At 35.1% G+C, this 20884-nt stretch overlaps 1 protein-coding gene across 3 annotated transcripts in view; it reads left to right on the forward strand.

The window, feature by feature from the left end:
* The window catches only part of FSTL5 (follistatin like 5), a 635479-nt gene extending 616483 nt beyond the window's left edge, over window positions 1-18996 (forward strand). For all 3 annotated transcript variants that reach the window (XM_055336519.1, XM_055336520.1, XM_055336521.1), the window contains one exon: window positions 18254-18996. In XM_055336519.1, the coding sequence (XP_055192494.1) occupies window positions 18254-18956 (703 nt within the window). In that variant the 3' untranslated portion in view covers window positions 18957-18996. The remainder of the gene's footprint in view (window positions 1-18253) is intronic.
* The last annotated feature ends 1888 nt before the right edge of the window (window positions 18997-20884 follow it).

Raw genomic sequence — 20884 nt, forward strand, 5'->3', positions numbered from 1 at the left:
TCACTGAGGATTTTTCTGTCTATACTTAAAAGGGATGTTGGTTGTTACTTTCTTCTTCCCTCCCTCTTTTTTCTTTTTTTCTTTTTTTCTTTTCTTTTCTTTTCTTTTTCTTGCTTGCTTGCTTGCTTCTTGCTTTCTTTCTTCTTTCATCTTTCCTCATCTGGCCTTGGTTCCAGGGTAATGATGGCCTTTTAATATGCATTAGGAAATGCTACGTCCTTCACTACTTTTGTGGAAGATCTTTAGAAACATTGGTGTTAATGTTTCCTTCACTATTGAATAGAATTTACTGATGTAGCCATTTGGCCCTGGACTTTTCTTTCTGGGGACGTTTTTCATTACTGATTCAGTCTCTACTTGTTCCATGTCTGTTTTGATTTTCTATTTTTTTCTTGAGTGGATGTTAGAAGTTTGTGTTTTTAGGAATTTACCCATTTAATCTATTTTATCTAATTTGTTGACCTACAATTGTTCATAATGTTCTCTTTAATCGTTTTTAGTTCTTTAAGTTCAGTAGTAACACCTCACTTTCATTACTGGTTTAGAGTCTGATTCTTTTCTTTTGTTAGTTTACCAAAATATCTGTCACTTTGTTACGCTTTTCAAAGAATCAACTTTTATTTTTGTTGAATATTGTTTTGTTGAACAGTAAAATTTTTTTATATTATCTATTTCATTTATTTCCAACTCCAATTGTTATTTCCTTCTGTTGGTTTTAGACTTAGTTTACCTTACTTTAGTTCTTTACATGCAAAGTTTGGTTATCACTTTGAGATGCTTCTTTTAAAATCAAAAATTTCTAATAAGATACTAGGAAAGAAATGCAAGAAACTAGCCCACTTCTGATACACTTCAGTGTTGATAAACTAGATTGTATCTTCTGCAATAATTACTAGATCTTTAAATTCTTAAAAACTTCCTCAAATTTAACTTTTCGGTATTTCTTCTTGTATTTATACAAAAAAAAAAAATGTGTTAGTCTTGTGGAAACAGCAAGAAAATCTGCTTCCCAAAAAGCCCCCAAACCAGGAAATTCTATAGAAAGAATTAACAGTAGTATTTTTTATGATATTGAAGTATTTTTTTAAGAATTTATTTATTTATTCATGAGAGACACAGAGAGAGAGAGAGAGAGGCAGATACATGAGCAGAGGGAGAAGCAGGCTCCATGCAGGGAGCCTGATGTGGGGACTAGATCCCGGGTCTCCAGGGTCATGCCCTGGGCTGAAGCCGGCACTAAACCGCTGAGCCACCCGGGCTGCCCAATGTTGAAGTATTTAGAGCTGTTGTCACATTGATTCAGGATTTTGACTGTCATTTATATCTGTTAATTATTAGTAGTCCTACACATTACGATTTTGATTTTGATTTTGTACCTAAGATTGTGTATCAGATGGCATAGGTGGGATTTGATTCTACATCATCAATAGTCAATAAAGGAGGCATTGACTATTAAGAACCAAATATCAGATTAGGCTCAATCAAAGAATCTAACATATGAGGGGGAATGTGCAATGTACACAAAGCCAACACAAGGACATAAAGGAGGCTGAGAATAGAGCCAAAGAGAGATCCAAATCTTTTTGTCACAGAAACAAATCTTACTAAAACTAGCACTCAAAACAAAAGAAGTTAAATAATCCATAGATGCTAGGAACACATTCAGAAAACAACAAACACAATGTGGCATTGTTTCCAAAGCAGTGTGTTGTTCAGTTCCTACTATTTTAAGTGCTGTAAGGTGAAGCTCAGCTACGAAGATTCTTCAAGGGAGGAGCAAGTCTAAGAGCCAAATAATTGTATTATTAATAATAAAGATTATTAGTGATGATTCAGCTTCTTATTTAAAACAATAATGTTCACTTGAAATGTTTCTAAAACACATTGATCATTTTGTCCAAAATGTCCTAAATTTTTTGTTTTTGTTGAAATATTGTGTTGTTTTTGCATTGAGTGTGTGTGTGTGTGTGTGTGTGTGTGTGTGTTTGTGTTTCACTTCCCTTCTGTCATCAGAAATGTTGGCTATACCCAGCCCCTTTCAGTAACAGCTCCCTTGGGCTTTTTATCTACTCTTAATGATTGATGGATGTATAGATATATGAAAAAATCACTTTTAAAAATCTTATGACTGAAAAGTAAGAGAAAATCAAACTCATAATAAATTTAAATACAATGTTGTAAAATTAGAAAAATATATGTCGTTTTTGAGCTCTAAATTAATTGGCATTAGTTAAGTATTCTAAAATGGCAGCAACTGTCTAATTTCCATTCCAGTGAAATACTACCATTTTCCAGTTCATTATTGTAGACATTCTAGTTATACGTACGTTGCCTCTGCCCTGTGTCGGAATTTCATGACTTCCAACACCGATATTCTTACAACTAATTTATTCTTATGGTATTCTGGGAAGTAAGTAGCATAATCACCATTGTACAAATGGAAATAAAACCAATGAAATTACAGTTTTGGGGCAGACTTACAACATAAGTATCAGGCATACTTTGGTTGTTCTATTTCTACTTTCTTCCTCATAAAACTTCACTACATGTTTTTCTATAGCATCGTCATGCCAATTAAAAGAAGTTACCAGGGAAAGCCTGCTAAAGTTAATAACTAAATTTTCAAGCAGAATTGATGAAGTAGTTATACAAATTCAACTACTTCCGATTTGTTTGTTCTCACTTCTCTACTATGTATGCTTGATTCAATCTCTGAAATAAATACGTCTTTTCAGAGATTTGCAATAAAATCACATTCCATTTTAAATTATGATGTTCGGTCACCAAATTACATATAATAGACTTAAAAATGGAAAACCTCCCGGTATTATTGAAATGAGAATTAAGACAATTATCAAAGGTACTATTCTGAATATAGATATTGTAAAAATATATATATATAGCTGTGCCAGGTTGAATTTCAAAGCAGATTTTCAGAGACAGAATGGTTTAAGGAAATATAAAAGATAACCCCTGATTAACATTGTGGAATGATGTCTTGAGAGGAGAAAGCTTTCCTGTTTCCAATTTTTCCTTTCAGTTGTTGTCTGCTGTATCTTCTGCTGAAATTACAGCTGCAAGCATTTTCTTCAGGCAAACTTTTAGTCTTACCATGCAAATTCATTGTTACTATTATAGATCATGACATTTCCCGTTGGTCTTTGGTCTAATATCCACTACTACATCATTATTTAAACTATGAATTTATTGTTCCATTATCTCCTTGTGTAATTCAGTACAAGTATTTTTTGCATTTTCACATGTTTTTCATTTAATTTAACATCAAAACATACTCTGGTATCTTCAGGATTCATTTCAGTATGTCTATTTCTTTGCAGATTAAACTTTACATAGATAAATTTTTAAAGCATGAAGCACAGTCTGTTTATTTATCTATTATTTAATCGCAGTGTAGTTGACATACAGTTTAGTTTCAAGTGTGCAATATAGTGATTCGACAGTTCCAAGAATTACTCAGTGATAATCAAGATTGGGGTACTCTTACTCCCTATCCCCTAATTGCCCCATCCCCCCCCCACATCCCCTCTGGAAATCATATTTGTTCTCTATAGTCAAGAGTGGTTTGTCTCTTTTTTCTTTGTTCATTTGTTTTGTTTCTTAAATTCCACATATGAGTGAAATCATATTGTATTTATCTCTCTCTGACTGACTTTGCTTAGCATTATACTCTCCAGCACTTATTTACAAATGGCAAGATTTCATCCTTTTTTAGGTCTGAATAATACTCCATTATATATATGTATCACATCTTCTTTATCCATTTGCCTAATGATGGACGCTTGGGTTGCTTCCATAGTTTGGTTATTATAAATAATGATGCAATAAACATGGGAATACCTATTTCCCTTCAAAGTAGTGTTTTTGTATTCTTGGGTAAATACACAGTAGTGCAATTACCCAACTGTAGAGTAGTGGTATTTTTAACTTTGTGAGGAGCCTCCATACTATCTTCCACAGTGCCTGGCCCAGTTTTCATTCCCACCAACTGGGTAAGAGAGTTCCTTTTTCAATCCACATTCTCACCAACACTTGTTACTTGAGATTTTAGCCATTCTGACAGGTGTGAGGTGACATCTTATTGTAGTTTTGCTTTGCATTTTCCTGATGGTGACTGATGTGGAACATCTTTTCATATGTCTGTTGGCCATCTGAATGTCTTCTTTAAGGAGACATCTGTTCATGTCTTCTGCCCATTTTTTAATTGGATTAGTTGGTTTTTGACATTGAGTTGTAAAAGTTCTTTTTATGTTTTGGATACTAACCTTTTATTAGATATGTCATTTGCAAAAATCTTCTCCCATTTAGTTTAGTTTTTAGTTTTTTTTTTTTTCTGTACAGAAGCTTTTTATTTTGATGTAGTCCCAAAAGTTTATTTTTGCTTTTGTTTCTCCTGCCTCAAGAGACTTATCTAGAAAGATGTTGCTGTGGCCAATGTAAGAGAAATTACTGCCTATGCTCTCTCTTCTAGGATATCTATGGTTTCACTTCTCACAGTTAGGTCCTTAGTGCATTTTGCATTTATTTTTGTGTATGGTGTAAAAAAGTGGCCAGTTTCATTCTTTTGCATGTAGCTGTCCAGCCGTCCCAACACCATTTGTTGAGGAGACTGTTTTTTTTTTCCCGTTGGATATTCTTGCCTCTTTTGTTGAAGATTAATTGACTATGTAATGGTGGGTTTGCAGTCTGTGCTTTGTTTAGACACTTAGTAAATGCATATTCAAGAATGAAATAATAAGCAATTATCATAGGAGTACCTGAGCTTTTTATATAGACTTCATACATATAGTTTTGTTTCTATTAGCATATAGAAATATATATTTCTTATTACAAAATGGACTATGCTCATTGAACAAAGATTGAGAACTTTTAAAATATGAGCTTAGTTCAGTCTCTAACCTTGACCAAAGTCAAACTTTGGACATGTTATCTTCAGTGCATGCGTGGGCTATGCTTATTTTATTTTTTTAATGGTTTAATTATAGTGTACACACAACACTATGCTCTTTTCATTTATCTGTACTGAATAAACATTAATCCTAACTTAGTTTTTTTTTTATATTTTCAACATCTATATTCTATTGCAGCAAGTGTCTATATCACCATTTACATATTCACTTATGTACAGACTTTTGGGTTGTTGACACATCTTTACTACTGTACGTGATAATATTATGAATATATTTATACAAAAATTTATTCATACTTATTATTATTCTCCCAGCACAGTCAACTAGAAAGTGAATTATAGCTAAAAAGAGTAAAAATATGTGAAAGACCCTTGAATCTAATTACTAATTATTTTCTACCTGCAAGTTACACTGTTATTAGCAATAGAAGTGCCAATTTCATTGAGCACTTTAACATTATATATTCCTAATTGGTGAAATGAACACATCTCATTGCTCTAATTTTATTTAGTTGAAAAATAGTGGGGCTGCATGTTTTCTGTGTATATTTTGATACATATGTGCTGTATTGAAACCATAAAGAAGTTTATGTAGTAATAAGTACAATCTCCTTTTATAAGCATCCAGCACTTTTCTTTTTAGAAGATTAGACATATGGTTGAGTAACCTTCCAGTCCATTTCTTCTAGCAATTACATATAAATGCATTAAAATAGATAGTATTCTTTTAAATCTGGTATGTACTTCTTTAAAAAGTAACTGTTTTGGAGATACCACTATGTCATTACTAATAACCTATCATTTTTATAGCTGCAGTGTGAGATTTCATTTGGTGGATGGTTCATAGTGTATTTAAGCATTCCTTTAGTGTTTGACATTTAAAGTATTTCTAAATTTCCTTATTGCAACCAGTGCTGCGGTGAATATCTTTGTGCATGCTACTTTGTGGTCATTTATGAGCATTTATTAAGAGGAGATACTGAGAGGCCTCATTGCTTCATTAAAGCAGAGTCGTATTTTAATTTTAAGAGGTAATATCAAATCATTCTCCAAAAAGCTTAAAATAATTATGCTTCCACCAATAGTATGTGAGAGAAGATATTTGATCACATCTTTACCAGTGTTGGATTTAAACACACTTTATTGTTGATACCACCAGATTGGTAAAAATAAATACCACATATTATTTGTTTTAACTTACATTCACTTAATTGTTTATGAAATTTTAAATATTTTGAGGTTAATAGGCCATTAATTCTTCCCTCATATGAGGAATTGTTTGCTATTTTTTCTATTTAATATTTTGCTTTTTTGATTTTAGTAGTTTATCATACAGTCAGAATATTGACTTTTTCAATTATATTTTGCTCATTTTATAGATTGCATTAACTATTATTCATTGCAGAATGTAGTATTCTTTATCAAGTTTCACTTCTAGACTTCTAGAATGTGGGATCTTGCTTAAAAAGGTATCATCTTCTTCAATATCTGATGCTTTTAATACAGTTGTAATACTGTTATTTAATATGGACCTTTTTAATATTATCATAATATCATCATAGTTTCAACTCTTTCATCTCTTTAGGTATTATTTTGTATAAAAACTGAGTTATACATACATTTTTCTTACTAGATAGCTGATTACCTCAAAATATTATGTAGCCTTTATCTTCTCTACAAATTTGAAAAACTATCTTTATTATATTTTTAACTTTCACATTTCACATAAGTCTGTTTCTAAAAATTTTTATTCTGTTCCATCAATATTTATATGTATTGCTGAAACACCACTAGATCAAGGCCAATTTTGAAATACATATTTTAAAGCAAGAGGAAAGTACTACCCACTGCAATGATAAATCTGAAGAATTAAGTGGGTTAGAAATTGCAAAGGGGAGGTAAAATTATCCATCTCTAAAAATGATATGATTGAATATAAATAATACTAGAATATAAGTTAAAAACCTATTATAAAAATAAAATAATTCAAAATATTAAGGGGCACAAAAACAACGTTCAGAAATTAGTAACTTTATACATTCTGACAAAAAACAAGATATAATGGAAAAAAGAATCCATTAACATTAACAAATAAAAGGTAAAATATCTATGACTATACCCAAGGAAAAATTAATTTTTCTTGATACAGCAATTAAAAATGAATCAAATAAATAGAAATATATATCATATTATTTAAAAATATTAAAGCTCAATATATAAATATATTTATGTAAATAAACCCCTCAAATATATTAATATTTTAAAATTAGATAAGCTGATTCTAAAATGTGAGCTAAGAGTACTAATCGTGTTCTAACTTAATAAACTGACTGTTCTAACTTGTAAAAAGTTTACAGAACACCACACATGCACACACACAAATAGCCAATAAATTTTGAGAAAAAAAGTAGTTAGATTCATTTTTCCTGGATATTTGTACATATTATATAGGCTAAATGAATAGAATAGTGCAAAATGTATCTATGAGGAAAGAAAAAGACTGATGAAAGAAGTAGAACATTCAGACATAGACTAAATGCATGTGGGCCAAGTCAATGGGAAGTGATGTACAATTTCATAAAATAGGTGCTAATAGATACCTTCTTAAGAATAATTTTTATTTATTTTTTTTTTTATTTTTTATTTTTTTTTTTTAATTTTTATTTATTTATGATAGTCACACAGAATGAGAGAGAGAGGCAGAGACATAGGCAGAGGGAGAAGCAGGCTCCATGCACCGGGAGCCTGACGTGGGATTCGATCCTGGGTCTCCAGGATCGCGCCCTGGGCCAAAGGCAGGCGCTAAACCGCTGCGCCACCCAGGGATCCCAAGAATAATTTTTAAAAAACCAGATAGATGGTTGTAATAATGATGTCCAGTGAATCCTGTCTCCCAATACCAATGCCTTTGGGTAGTTAATCCCCTTGCACATTGACTATGGCATGTGATTTCTTTATGCCCATGGAACATAAGCAAACAGGAGCCAAGCAGAGATTTGACAAGAGCTTTCCCTATTAGAATGTTGCAGTCACCTTTGAAGGAAGTCTTGTGAGCATCCTTGAGGAGAAAAAACCACATGGAGAGAGGAAGGCTCACTCATGCCAGGCTTCCTGGCTGAGCTCAGCCATTGACCAACCCACCAGCTTAATGAAGCCACGAGTACACATAAGGGAGTGATTAAGTAAAATATGGTGGATCATATTATAAATTTCTGATGAAAGACTATAAAGAAGTATAGGAAATATGCACAGAATGTGAATATATCCTTAAAATGCAGTGTAGAAAGGAAAAAAATATGTGATATATATACCATATTGTCATTTGTATGAATGAAAAATACAAACAAAATAAGCAAAATCCTCCTCTTTCCCTTACTCCCGCATGCCTGAGAACACATACACAGATTAATAAAAAAAAATTACCAAATCCAGATAAATTTTTGGATATATTACAAACCTTTAGTCTGTTAGGAAATAATTACTCATACAGTTTTGCTCTTACCTGAAGAAAATATAAAACTAATGGGAAAATAATAATACAACCACTGGTGTTAATCATGTGGATAACTTGTATCACATGATTTCTAACTTAGTTTTGCTAATTTAACAAAATATCATGGACTGGGTGGTTTCAACAACAGAAGTTTATTTCTCACAATTCTAGAAGTTGGAAAGTCAGAGACCAGGGTGCCAACAACACGTCTGGGTTCTGGTGAGACCCGTCGTCCTGGTTTGCTGATAACTGCCTTAGGTTGTGTCCTGAGAGAGAGAGAGAGAATGAGAGAGAGAGAGAGAAATCATATCTTTGTGTTTCTTCTTTCAAGGACACCATTCCCATTCAGGAGGGCTCTATCCTCATGACCTAATTTTCTCCCCAAATTTCCACCTCCAGATAACATCACATTGGGGATTATGCCTTCAACGTAAGAATTTCAGGTGTAGAGGAGACACAATTCAGTCATAGCATTTCACCCCTGGTCCCTCAAAATTCATGTCTTTCTCACTTGAAAAATGCACTTGTTCTATCCCAATAGTCCCAAAGGCCTTAACATGCTCCAGTATCAATTCTAAAGTCCAAAGTCTTACCCAAATGTCATCTAAACTACATATGGAAAAGACTCATGTCTGATTCACACTGAGGCAAAATTCCTCCCTCTGTGAACCTGTGAAATCAAATATACTATGTGCTTCCAAAATTAAATGGGGGGGGAGGCACAGAAGATAGATACTCTATTCCAAAAGGGAGAAATAAGAGAGGATAAAGTGGTGATGAGTCCCAAAGAAGTCTAAAATTGAGCAAAGCAAACTCTGTGAGATTTTAAGACTTGAGAATAATCCTCTTTGACTTCCTGTTCTGACTTTCGGCCCCACTGCAGCTCTGCAGGGTGAGGGTTGCACCACCAAGGCTCTGGGTGATGTTCCAGCCCTTTTCAAACTGAGATGGTGGCCCTGATGATCACTGAATCACCTTTGGAGTCATCTGTCCTTAATCTTGAAGAACAATGGATGTTCACGGATACAGAGATGTTTGGTCTTTTACTATAAAACTCAAGAAGTCCAGCAACCTTCCTTCATTCCATCCTGTCTCCATCTCCATCTCTTTTGGTGCAAACTGGCATTCTCCCTGCTGGGTGACTGATGCGTCCTGTGGTTCACATCATGCTATATCCTTATCAAATGGCTGGTCTTCCGCACACTCAATGTTATTTTCTGAACATGCTTCACATTTTTTTTTTAAATTATAGACAGGCTAAGATTTTTCCAAGTCTTTATGTTCTGGGTCCTTTTACTTAACAATTCCTCTTTTAATCTGTCTCCTTCTGCTCCCATTTTACCATAAGCAATCAGGAGGAACCAAATCACGTCTTCAACACACGGCTTATAAATCTTCTCAGCTGAATATCCAAGTTCATCATTCTCAAGTTAAACATTCCCCCAAATACTGGAACATGAACACAGTTTAACTAGATTCTCTCTTTCTTTTTATTGTAAAGAAATGTCTTTCCTCCAATTTCCAAATGTCTTTCCCCCATTACCATGTGAGATCTCATCAGAATGGCCTTTACCAGCCATATTTCTACATTCTGTTCGTGATTATTTATGTGTTCTCTAAGAAGATAAAGACTTCCCTTCCAGCTCTCCTCTTTTATTTCTGAACTCTCACCAACATTGCATGGCCCTTACCCAGCAAAATTGGCTTTTTCTAGCATGCACCTCAAAATCCCTCAATTTTCTATTGCTACTCAGTTCCAAGCCTCATCCACACTTGCAGAAATTTGTTGTAGCAGCACCTCATCTCTAGTACCAATGATGTTTTAGTCATTTCAGTCTACTTTAACAAAATAGCACAGAGTGGGTGGCTTAAACAACAGAAATTTACCATGTTTCTGGAGGCTAGGAAGTCCGAGATCAGGATTCAACATGTTTAGATTCTGGAGAGATTTCTCTTCCTAGTTTGCAGACTGCCATCTTGCTCTGTCCTCACCTGGTGGTGAGGGAGAAGGAGGGGGAGAGAGAGAGAGAGAGAGAAGAGAAGAGAGAGCATCTCTTTTAAATCTCTTCTTCTAAGGGCACTAATCTAATCCATGAAGGCTCGTCCTCATAACCTAATTTCTCCCCAAAGGCCCCACCTCCAAACACTATTACCGTGGAGATTAGGGCTTCAATGCATGAATCTGGTGGGGCAGCCGGGGGTGGGGATGGGGGTGTCACAAACATTGAGTACATAGCAATTATTAAAAATATCTTACTAGTAACTAAAGGTAAGAGACATTTGCTCAAACTTTATCAAAAGTAAGAAAATGCTATCTAAAGAAGCATTCATCTCGGGGGGGGGGGGTTCAAGAATATCCTTCTTCCAGTTTGGAAAGGTATGCAATATTTTCTTTATCAATTGTCAAATGATCCCATTTGGAAACTAAACGTATATGTCACGATTCCTCACTCCATGTAACTCTGTATATTCACTAGAATTGAGTTTTTCAAAATTCTGGCTAAGGAAATCTGTGGCTTCTGTTTTGCATTGTACACACTCCACCTTTCTCTACTTTGCTTTCGAGCCCAGAAGGCTGCCTAATATGGCTTCTGGTTTGTTAGGTCAATGAAACACCTGATCGGAGGTTGCACAAAGAAGGAGCATGAGACTAGAGTGTATAATCCCCCCTACCTTCCCACCCCGTTCCCTCATTCCTCCCCCATGTCTTTAGGTGACCAGCTATTTCTTTAGATCAAAGGTGACAGGTCCTCACATGACATAGCTCTCCACATAACTCCTTCCTACCCAAATAGAACAGTGACAACAGCCTCATTGTTACTCTCCCCATATCACTGCACTGTCCCTTGTGACCAATTTCTATTTCACTGTAAACAATCTCTTTATTGCACCCTCCTTGATTTATTCTAATTGAAATTTATTCCTTTCCTTCTGGGATCCAGACTAATATAAACTCTCTCTTCACGTGAGAGCCTAGCAGAACCAAAATGTAAATTAGCAGCTGACACAGGGATAGTTATACCCATCCCTTTTCTCATCTTTGAAGAGGCTCCCTAAACACTTTTTGAAAGTCAGGGCATCCAATTATAAGTACCCCGCTGCTTGACTATAATTACCTTAAGGATAGGCGTGCATTTCCTCTCCATTTCCTTCATGAGGTTGTACAACGTGTACTGAACATAACAGCTTGTGAATAATACTGAATCTGGTCACACAGTGTCTAGAACCCAACTCATGACAGACCTAGCTCCTTATTAAATCTTTCTTCCAGCCATCATTTCTGTCTTGGAGGTGTACAACAGACACATTGGTAGTATTTATTGACTCATCAATTTTGCTCTTGCCTTTATTTTACCTTCCTTTTGTATTTCCACCTCTGTGCTCACAAATCATTTCCCATTCATCTAATTACTATCTCCATTTCCATGATGTCATCCCTGCTCTATTTGTCAGTTCCTGTGTAAAACACACCAGAAGCAGAAAAATGGGTAAGATCCAAGAAGGTCCTATTTTCAGATTTTCATGTGTTTTTCCAAAACCAAGTTATGAAGAGCAACCAATCTTTTAAAATGCCATCTGAAAGCATAGTTGTCAGGTTTGTTTTTTGTTTCTTTGTCGTTTTTTTTTCCTAAGCTCTTAAGCTCTTCAAAAAGAGGTGGAGGAGTTTGGTCTTTGAAACATGGTCTGTAGTATAGTGGTGTGCACAGAATTCTTAAAAAATCTGGGTCTTTTTCCTTGTATGTCCCGGACACTAGAAGTGATAGACCTTTAGACACTGTATTAATTCTGTCAAGCAAGTAGGCATCCTGAACATACCATAATTAAATTATACATTCATGTTTCAGTTTGGTCCAGAAGAATCAAGCTCCCTACAGATCCAAACAATAGGATACCAGAGAAGAAAAAGAAATAGGGAATTTGGCATTCAGAAGCACATTCTACTTTTTATTTTTTTTTAATTTTTTTTAAATTTTTATTTATTTATGATAGAGAGAGAGAGAGAGGCAGAGACACAGGTAGAGGGAGAAGCAGGCTCCATGCACCGGGAGCCCGACGTGGGATTCGATCCCGGGTCTCCAGGATCGCGCCCTGGGCCAAAGGCAGGCGCCAAACCGCTGTGCCACCCAGGGATCCCACATTCTACTTTTTAAAGAAAAAATTTCTAAAACTGAAAGTGAAGAAGTAATGTTAAAATCTTTAATATAGAATTTCTATAATATACTTATAAAACACATCATGTGGTTCATTTTAGCTTTTCTAACCTATGTTTTGAAAACAGAAAAACTTCAAAGTAGTATCATTTCTCAAAAACATCTAAGCTTTAGGTCTATTCAGAGACTGTCCTTGCTCTAGTTATAAATCTTTACTAAATGTGTCAATTCTATTTCTCTGTACCTCCCATCTCCCGAATATGAATGTGACCACTGTTTATGAGCAGGTGTGTTTTACTGAGCTATTTATGTGAAGTTCAGATAAAAACTAAATCCTCTGGTACTTGTGTAGGAACAGCATTCAATCTTTTCTTACAAGGGTCATTCTGGAATAATAGAAAACAACTAAATATAAAGGAATTCATAAACTAGTGAATGATGGCTCATGTCAGATTTATGCTTTGTGTCCATGAAAACCCTCTGTCAGCCGTAACACAATGGAAGATGTCACTTCAATAGCACATTGTATGTGTGGGTTTATAAATTAATTACATGGAAAGGAGGTTATAATTTTATTTATTATCTGTTAAGCATCTCTTACCTTCCAATTAGAAAAATGAGATACTTATAATCCAATTAGAAAAAACAAGGTATTAATAATCCTGCCTACTATTATTATGAAGCACTACTTACCTGATCATATGTTTGGCATGTAGATTTTCACAAACAAAATTCCATTATAATTAATTCCTAGGGCTGTTAAAGTGATTCTGTTCTGGAGTTTTATTTCAAGAAACATAGTTTCTATTAATGAGACATCAGAAAAGTTTGGGAAACGCTTTTGTTTTAGATGTGGATTGCACAGTGCTGTTTTTGTAATAGGTTAGAGGATCTGACTAATCCCACGTCCAAACACACACAACTGCGGGGCTATAGCTCAGTGGGAGAGCGTTTGACAACAAACACACTCAGTCTGCACTTACTGCTTCCCACTTGCAGCCGTTGATACACATAGAAATACTCGTTTTAAAATCTAGGGAGGTGGAGGTGAGGAGGTATGAGGAAAGAGCTCATGTGGGAATGGAGAGGGAGCATCAGGGACACTTGGCAGCTGGTAGTATGGGGACGTGATGTCAGTGGTCAAAGACTGAAGGTCAGCAGTAAGGAGAGCTGTTCAGGTGAGCATCTATGAGGACTCTGGGGCAAGGCACTACTGTATTAAGACTCAGGAGATAAAATAATCGTCATTCTGCAAATATTACAAGCTTCTTTCACTCCAAACTTTGAAGTATTAACACTCTGGGCACTGATCATAACAACCTAGTGTAGGCTATTAATTGCAATTATGGAATTCCTTCAGTAGCATCTCAGCCAGCAGAGTCGGGGGGGGGGTGCATGGCAAACGCTGTGGGGGGACAATAACCGGGAAATCACTCTGTGAGACCTCTGACCAGACCCATTTGGGAACTCAGTGAGAGATACGGGGAAATCAATCATTACTCATGATGCAAGAAATGCAGCCTGGTCTTGCTGGGACGTGGAAACCTTTGAGCAGCTCTTTATTGGGCGTCATCGTATTTCAACATGCTTCTCTCTAAATCTGTTCTTTCCCCTCTTTGCCAAACAACTTCTTTTGCAAGGCTCTCGAATTGCCATGTCATAAGCTCTGACTGCAATTCTCCATCTCTTTAGATGTCCTAAAGTCTGCCTCAAAATTTTCTGTTACATCTAGTGAAAATCCTTGAGTAAGACAGGTGTCTATTTCAAATCCCATCCTCTGTGCAGAGGTCAGAAATCACCCAGCACGCCATGGCTCACTGCTCCATGACCTCAGTGAGAACCAAAGCAGCCCCTCTAAAGAAGACGGAGTGAGCTAGACTGCCTTCATTTCTAACAATGTGAGAAATTTTGATGATCGGAGAATGGGTGTACCAGCCCTAGATCCTGTTGGCAAGACGTGAGAGCAAGAATAAAAATGTGAAATTCTATTGCAAGTGTGATCTCTGCTGCATATATAAGGGGTAAAATCTTGCCACGTTTGAGTAACACGATGTGCTTATTTTAAACACTGGGAATACTGGCTCTACAAATTGACCGTTTTTGTTCTTCCCATTTAAGAATTAAAATAATATGCTGTCCCATAGGAAATATCATGGTGGACTCCTAATGGGAGAATGAGGTTCCTTAAGGTACAAAGCAGGGGCAGGTTCTGTTTATTGAGAGTGTACTGTTTGCCTGGTAATAAACACACACTTAACTTTTATCCTCCAAGCAAGGTAGTACTTTTGTCCTCTTTTGGCTAACGAAGGCATTGAAACTCGTGGAAGTCAAGGACTTTACATGAGGTCACCTATCTATTATATCGAAAAACTGCATCATGAAACTGGATCAGCCTGGATTGAAAACTTCTATACTTCATCCTAACCAAGAAGTTCCCTTGTATGAATCACTTCCAGACCTCACCTTAAAGTACAAAAGCAGTAATTAAAGCTGAACTTCTTAAAAGCTTCTAAAATGAACTAGATCGATTACACTTCAGAAAAATAAAAATAATTCGTGAAAGAAAAACATGGCTCTAATTCTCCTCCCTGAGTCCAATAAGAAGTCCACCCAATGCCGTACCAAGAGGTCCCCCTTTCCTAGCCTTATTAATCTCCTAGTGAAAGAAGTGATTCCGTAAGTTTTACTTCTCATTTCTTACAGTCTGCAACTTCCTACATATTCTGACAAATATTAGACAAACTATGTTAGGCCTAGTCCTGGGCAGGATTTTATTATACTAAGCAGGCATGAAAGTTGAGAGCCTCGTAAATATTAATCACAGACTAATGAACAGTGGGAGATTTTTGAATATCAATCTGTACTAGGGGGAAATTTTGAATTAGAGACACCACGTCCTACCCAATAAATCAGTAGTGAAAAATTGAAGGCATTCTCATGCATCTGCTTATGTAGCTAGATCTCTAGTCCTAAAGGAGAGTGCAGCATGGATGCCAAAATAGATGTAATTTTATAACCCCACATGGAGCTTTTGCATTTTTAACCGAACCCTTTTTTAAAATTTTAATTACCTGCAAAAAAAGATTGAACTGTATTACAGAAAACTTGAGTGCATTCTTTAGTATTAGAGTTAAAATAGTTCACCAGCAGTTAGAGCTTGTCGCATTCTTCTTCATTAGCATTCACAAACCATTGCCCAAAGGGAATGGAAAACTCAAGGTTGAGAGAGGAGCCGAAATGCCAAAATTTGATTGGCTTATTGTTTTTATTAAATGTGCATATTACTGCTTTTCTCTCTGGGCACATGTACAATGCATAACATTAAAAAAAAGACAATCTCTTCCATCATTATTCAGAATTTCATAATATCAGATACACACTGACATATCTTTAATGATTGTCCATTAATGGAGAAATATCCCTTTAACAGTAATCAGAGCTAATTATTTATTAACACAAATATGAGTCTGAGTATTGAGATCTAGGATTTTACAATCTTTTTGATGTGGACAAAAAATAATGGGGCTCAGCTTTCAGTTTGAGGGTTTTTTTAATTCTTTAATATTCAGATAGCATTTAAAACCTGTGCTAGGCAATTAATATTTTAATAGAAACAGTTAGAAATGATTTTTAATCCCATGTATGCTGCTTCATACCATTATAATCAAAACTAAATTTTATCCTAAATAGGTATGATGTGAGCTGTGTTTACTGAAATGACACAAACACAGTTATTAAGGACACAGGAAAGGAGAAAGATCGAGGAAATAAGCCAGAAATGGTGACTGCCACCAGAAATATTATTTTCAAAATGATTACTTTATTAAACCTCGTGTAAATAAAATAAGCAATAACTACTAAATTAAGTAATAGTATAGCAGGATGCTATAATTAAGCATTAATCACTACATTTTCCATTTTTGTTACTAAAATTCCTAGACTCATTGAAAGCAGGGAGAGTTATGTTGACCTACAGTGTATTCCCAGTGCCTCATATTCTTTTGAATATTTCAATAAATATTTAAAACTTTTTAGAAAAAGAGTAGATACACATTATAGTTATCCTTTTGTATAGATGAAGCTGTCATCTCTCTAAAGTGTCACAACAAATAGTGTCTTCACATATGTTTAAAGAGCTAAAATTAATATGGCTTCCCAACTACATGCAATATGATAACATAAAAGCAGTTACAACTTTGCATCTATTTTATTAAAGAATTTGTGCTTATGCACTTGCTGTCTTCCACAATTACAACACAAAGATTGATTCTTTGAAAACACTAATCTAATCTTTCCTATGATATTAAAGGTGAGTTTATTTTTTGAGATTGCCATATGCTTATATTTGAAATTTTAGGGAGTTTTACCCTGGATGCACCATATTTATCTATGTATAATGTGTGGAAATGGTCTTTTTTTACATAAATAAGATTTTGTGTATCTAAATCCGCATATCAGAAATGAACTTGCACAGGTGACAACATAATAGGTTATCTTCAGAGGTTTTGTTTGTTTTTCTGTGCCACAAGTCATCTTATTTTTAAGATGCACATTCAATGTAACAATAGACCCCTGGCTTTTTTAAGATATATATTTATGGAGCCTCTGAAAATACTAGGATGTGTTTTAACTGATATTATTAACAAAAACTAAAGTAAGAGTCCTTCAAAATTTTATTGACCCAGTATCCATTTTGAATATAATTTTATATAGTAGTCCCATCTCATTTTATCTTATTCAGCTTACTTATTTTTGTTATGGGCCCACTGGCTTTATAAGCCATGGTTTCAAAATATATTTACACTTCTCACAGGGACTTATAATAATTTATAGCTAGTATTCAAGACAAATGCCTTGAAAGGCACTGAAGTAATTAAATAGGCCACCAAAGTAAATAAGAAATATTTACTTTTAAATTAACAGAAAAAATCATAAATCCTTAAGGTTCATCATGTTTTGATATAAGATAACCAATATGATGCAAGTATATCACCAAAAACGATAACAATATAAGCATGGCAAGGTTGAAAAATGCAACCTGTATTTAAAACTTATAATAAAATAAGTGTTAAAATCATAAAAAATAGTTATTCGCGGTAATCTTAAAATCTAATAAATAGAAGTTTAATAATTATATACAAAAAAAATCTGCATTTATTAAGGTGGTCCTGTAAGGCAGCTTAAGAAGATAAAAATGTGGATAATTGTCTAAGTATCGATGAATGTCAGCTTCCTGGTGATCTTAAGACAAAATAAGAAGTAAACAAAGCAAGCGAAATAGATATATATTCAAGCCTTTTATTCTTGTTGACTTGAATAGCAGTAAACTAAGCTTATTTGATATTGGAAGGATTAGAAACACACAAAATAATGTTTACTTTTTTACCCTGTATGGTAAAGGTAAAATCTGTTCTTCTAAGTTGTTAGATATATTGCTTTTAATTATTTTGTTTTCTACACCATGAGTTACAATTGTTTGGCTGTAACAAAAGAATGACCTAGAGAAAGGAGAAGAGTGGCACAATTTAAAGTTTAATTCTAACCTGACTGTGACACGAACTGCTGCAGAGCCTGACATTTAATGCCTAGACTAGGGATGGCCCTTTCCACCTGGCCACATTACATTTTCAGGTGGGAATCAGTCTATAGTTTCCTGTCTAACTTTGGTTTTCATCTTTTCAGGTTTGGATTTATTCTTCACAAAGATGAAGCTGCACTACAAAAAATTGATCTTGAAACCATGTCATACATCAAGACAATTAACTTGATGGACTATAAGTGCATTCCTCAGTCACTGGCGTATACACACTTGGGAGGATACTACTTCATTGGCTGCAAGCCTGACAGCACGGGGGCAGTCCCACCACAGCTTATGGTGGACGGTGTAACCGACTCAGTCATCGGATTCAATAGTGATGTTACAGGCACTCCATATGTCTCTCCAGACGGGCACTATCTTGTCAGCATTAATGATGTGAAGGGTCTTGTAAGGGTCCAGTACATTACCATCAGAGGAGAAATACAGGACGCTTTTGATATTCACACAAATCTGCATATATCTGATCTGGCATTTCAGCCATCCTTTACCGAAGCCCATCAGTACAACATCTATGGCAGTTCAAGCACACAGACTGATGTGCTCTTCGTGGAGCTCTCCTCTGGGAAGGTTAAGATGATAAAGAGTCTAAAGGAACCACTCAAGGCAGAAGAATGGCCTTGGAACCAGAAGAACAGGCAAATCCAGGACAGTGGCTTGTTTGGTCAATACCTGATGACGCCTTCCAAGGACTCCCTCTTTATACTAGATGGACGACTCAATAAGTTAAACTGTGAGATCACTGAAGTGGAGAAAGGAAATACAGTGGTTTGGGTTGGAGATGCCTAGGAAATGCCTAGGAACCCTTATCAGATAATAATGGAATGAAGAGTTTTCCAGTACATTGCACTTAATCCATTGTTTAAATTTCAGCTTAACTTTCCAAGATCATACCCTAGTCAAGCATAAGTTACTTGGTTGGCCCAAATAAAATAGACTTTTTTTTTTTTTTGCAAAGATGCACACAATTAGTAATATTGGTTGATTAGAAATATTTAACACAACATTTAATAAGAAACTACATCAATCACAAGAATCAAATCTAAAATTACATTTTAAGCCAATAAAATAGAAATTTAAATACTTAAAAATAACTCAACTGCAGGGAATTTCAGATGACTTTAAGCACCATTTCATTTTGGGGGTGGTTTATCTCTTATTTTTTCTTTCCACTTTTCGGTATGCTTAACCTAGAAATAAAAAGGTATTGTGGAACCTTAAAATTCTTACTTCAAAATATTCCGTCCCATCCACTGTTTATAATATTTTGTGCCTTGTAGGGAATGTCACAAGAGGAAAAGGTAGGCTAAAAGCTGCATACTGAACACCCTCATTACTACAAATCTTTTGTCATTAGAAAAGTTCGGCGTCTCTTGCGCCAAATCCTATCGTCGGCATTGGGTTCAACCTCAACGAAATGTCATTTGAAGGCATAAGTTGGCCTTAGGTTGTATACAGGTGACAAACTCTATTTGAAACTTAACCATATGGTCTGCAGCATGCGACAGAACATGGGGAGGAAGGGAGGAAAAGGAATTATGGAAAACTGTTTGCAATGTATTCTCTTCATTTTGCTTGTCGTCATTGGAGTGAATTGTATTTTTGATGCAAGTTTGTCTCAGATGTTAACTACTTACAAATGTTTCTTATTAGCAGAATAGATTATTATTTTTTTCATGTAGTCCAGTGTTGAATCAGCAGGAACTTTCAGCTTTAAAAAAGAAGTCTCATTTGTGTCTGCTTAGAGTAAAGCGCATGTAGGGAAATTACCACCAGGGAGAAAATACTGGCTAGAGAACTGAGAAGTATTAGTGGCTTAGGAGAATTAGTAGCGGAAATTGGGACTAGGGGCTAGCTCCACAGTGGCGAGGAAAGTCAAACTTCACTATCGCCTTGGTAATTTAAATATAACTCATCAAAGAGCTTCATTCCTTGAGAACTTTCCTCAATGACTTCTGCTCAACTCTTAAATAACCCTTAAATGACCTTCTCATTAACTATGTGCTATGGTTTGAAACCTAACTAATTCTCTTATTTGAGACACTAGAGAAGTAAAAATGATTGCCTCTTTAAAAAAATGAGGAAATAAAAGACTAATAGAAGTGGATTAAAGCTAGAATTGGTTTATTGAAATAAGCAGATAATTATCTAGGCGTAAGGTCATATACATGTTTGGAGACTCTTTATTTTTTTCTTTAGTTGTTGCTAAAAATGCTAATGGGCTGTTGAAACGACCTCCGTTTACTGAAGGTAATCCAATAAGGTCTTTTTTAAATACAAATTTGACTCAAGTTTAAATTGTATAAAACTGCTTAGAAACCTGAAATTTTATAGTGTGTAATACCTTATGTATATATAGCATCCTGAGCTGTGTAATATGGTAGATTTATTCTTAGCTTAAGGAAACATTATGGGAGGTAGATTTAATAAACAACAAAAATCAACTTATGTTTCTACTTACCTGCTTTCCTTTTTAGCAAGTTTCTCCCTTGTGAACATGAACCATATAAAGTGTCTAATGATTTAATGTAAGTCTGTCCCATACATCCTTCTTTGGTAGCTTACACCATGTGGATGCTCTGTCTGTAGACATTGCTTGATAAAAGAAGAATAAACCTCTTAAATTTTAACCCTTGAGAGTCCAGTCCGTGTTTTAACGTGCATACCTGTGCTTAATTTTGTCCTACCTCCTAGTGCTTTCCAACACAGCCTGATGC

Source organism: Nyctereutes procyonoides, unplaced genomic scaffold, assembly GCF_905146905.1.
Source record: "Nyctereutes procyonoides isolate TBG_1078 unplaced genomic scaffold, NYPRO_anot_genome, whole genome shotgun sequence".
NCBI lineage: Eukaryota > Metazoa > Chordata > Mammalia > Carnivora > Canidae > Nyctereutes > Nyctereutes procyonoides.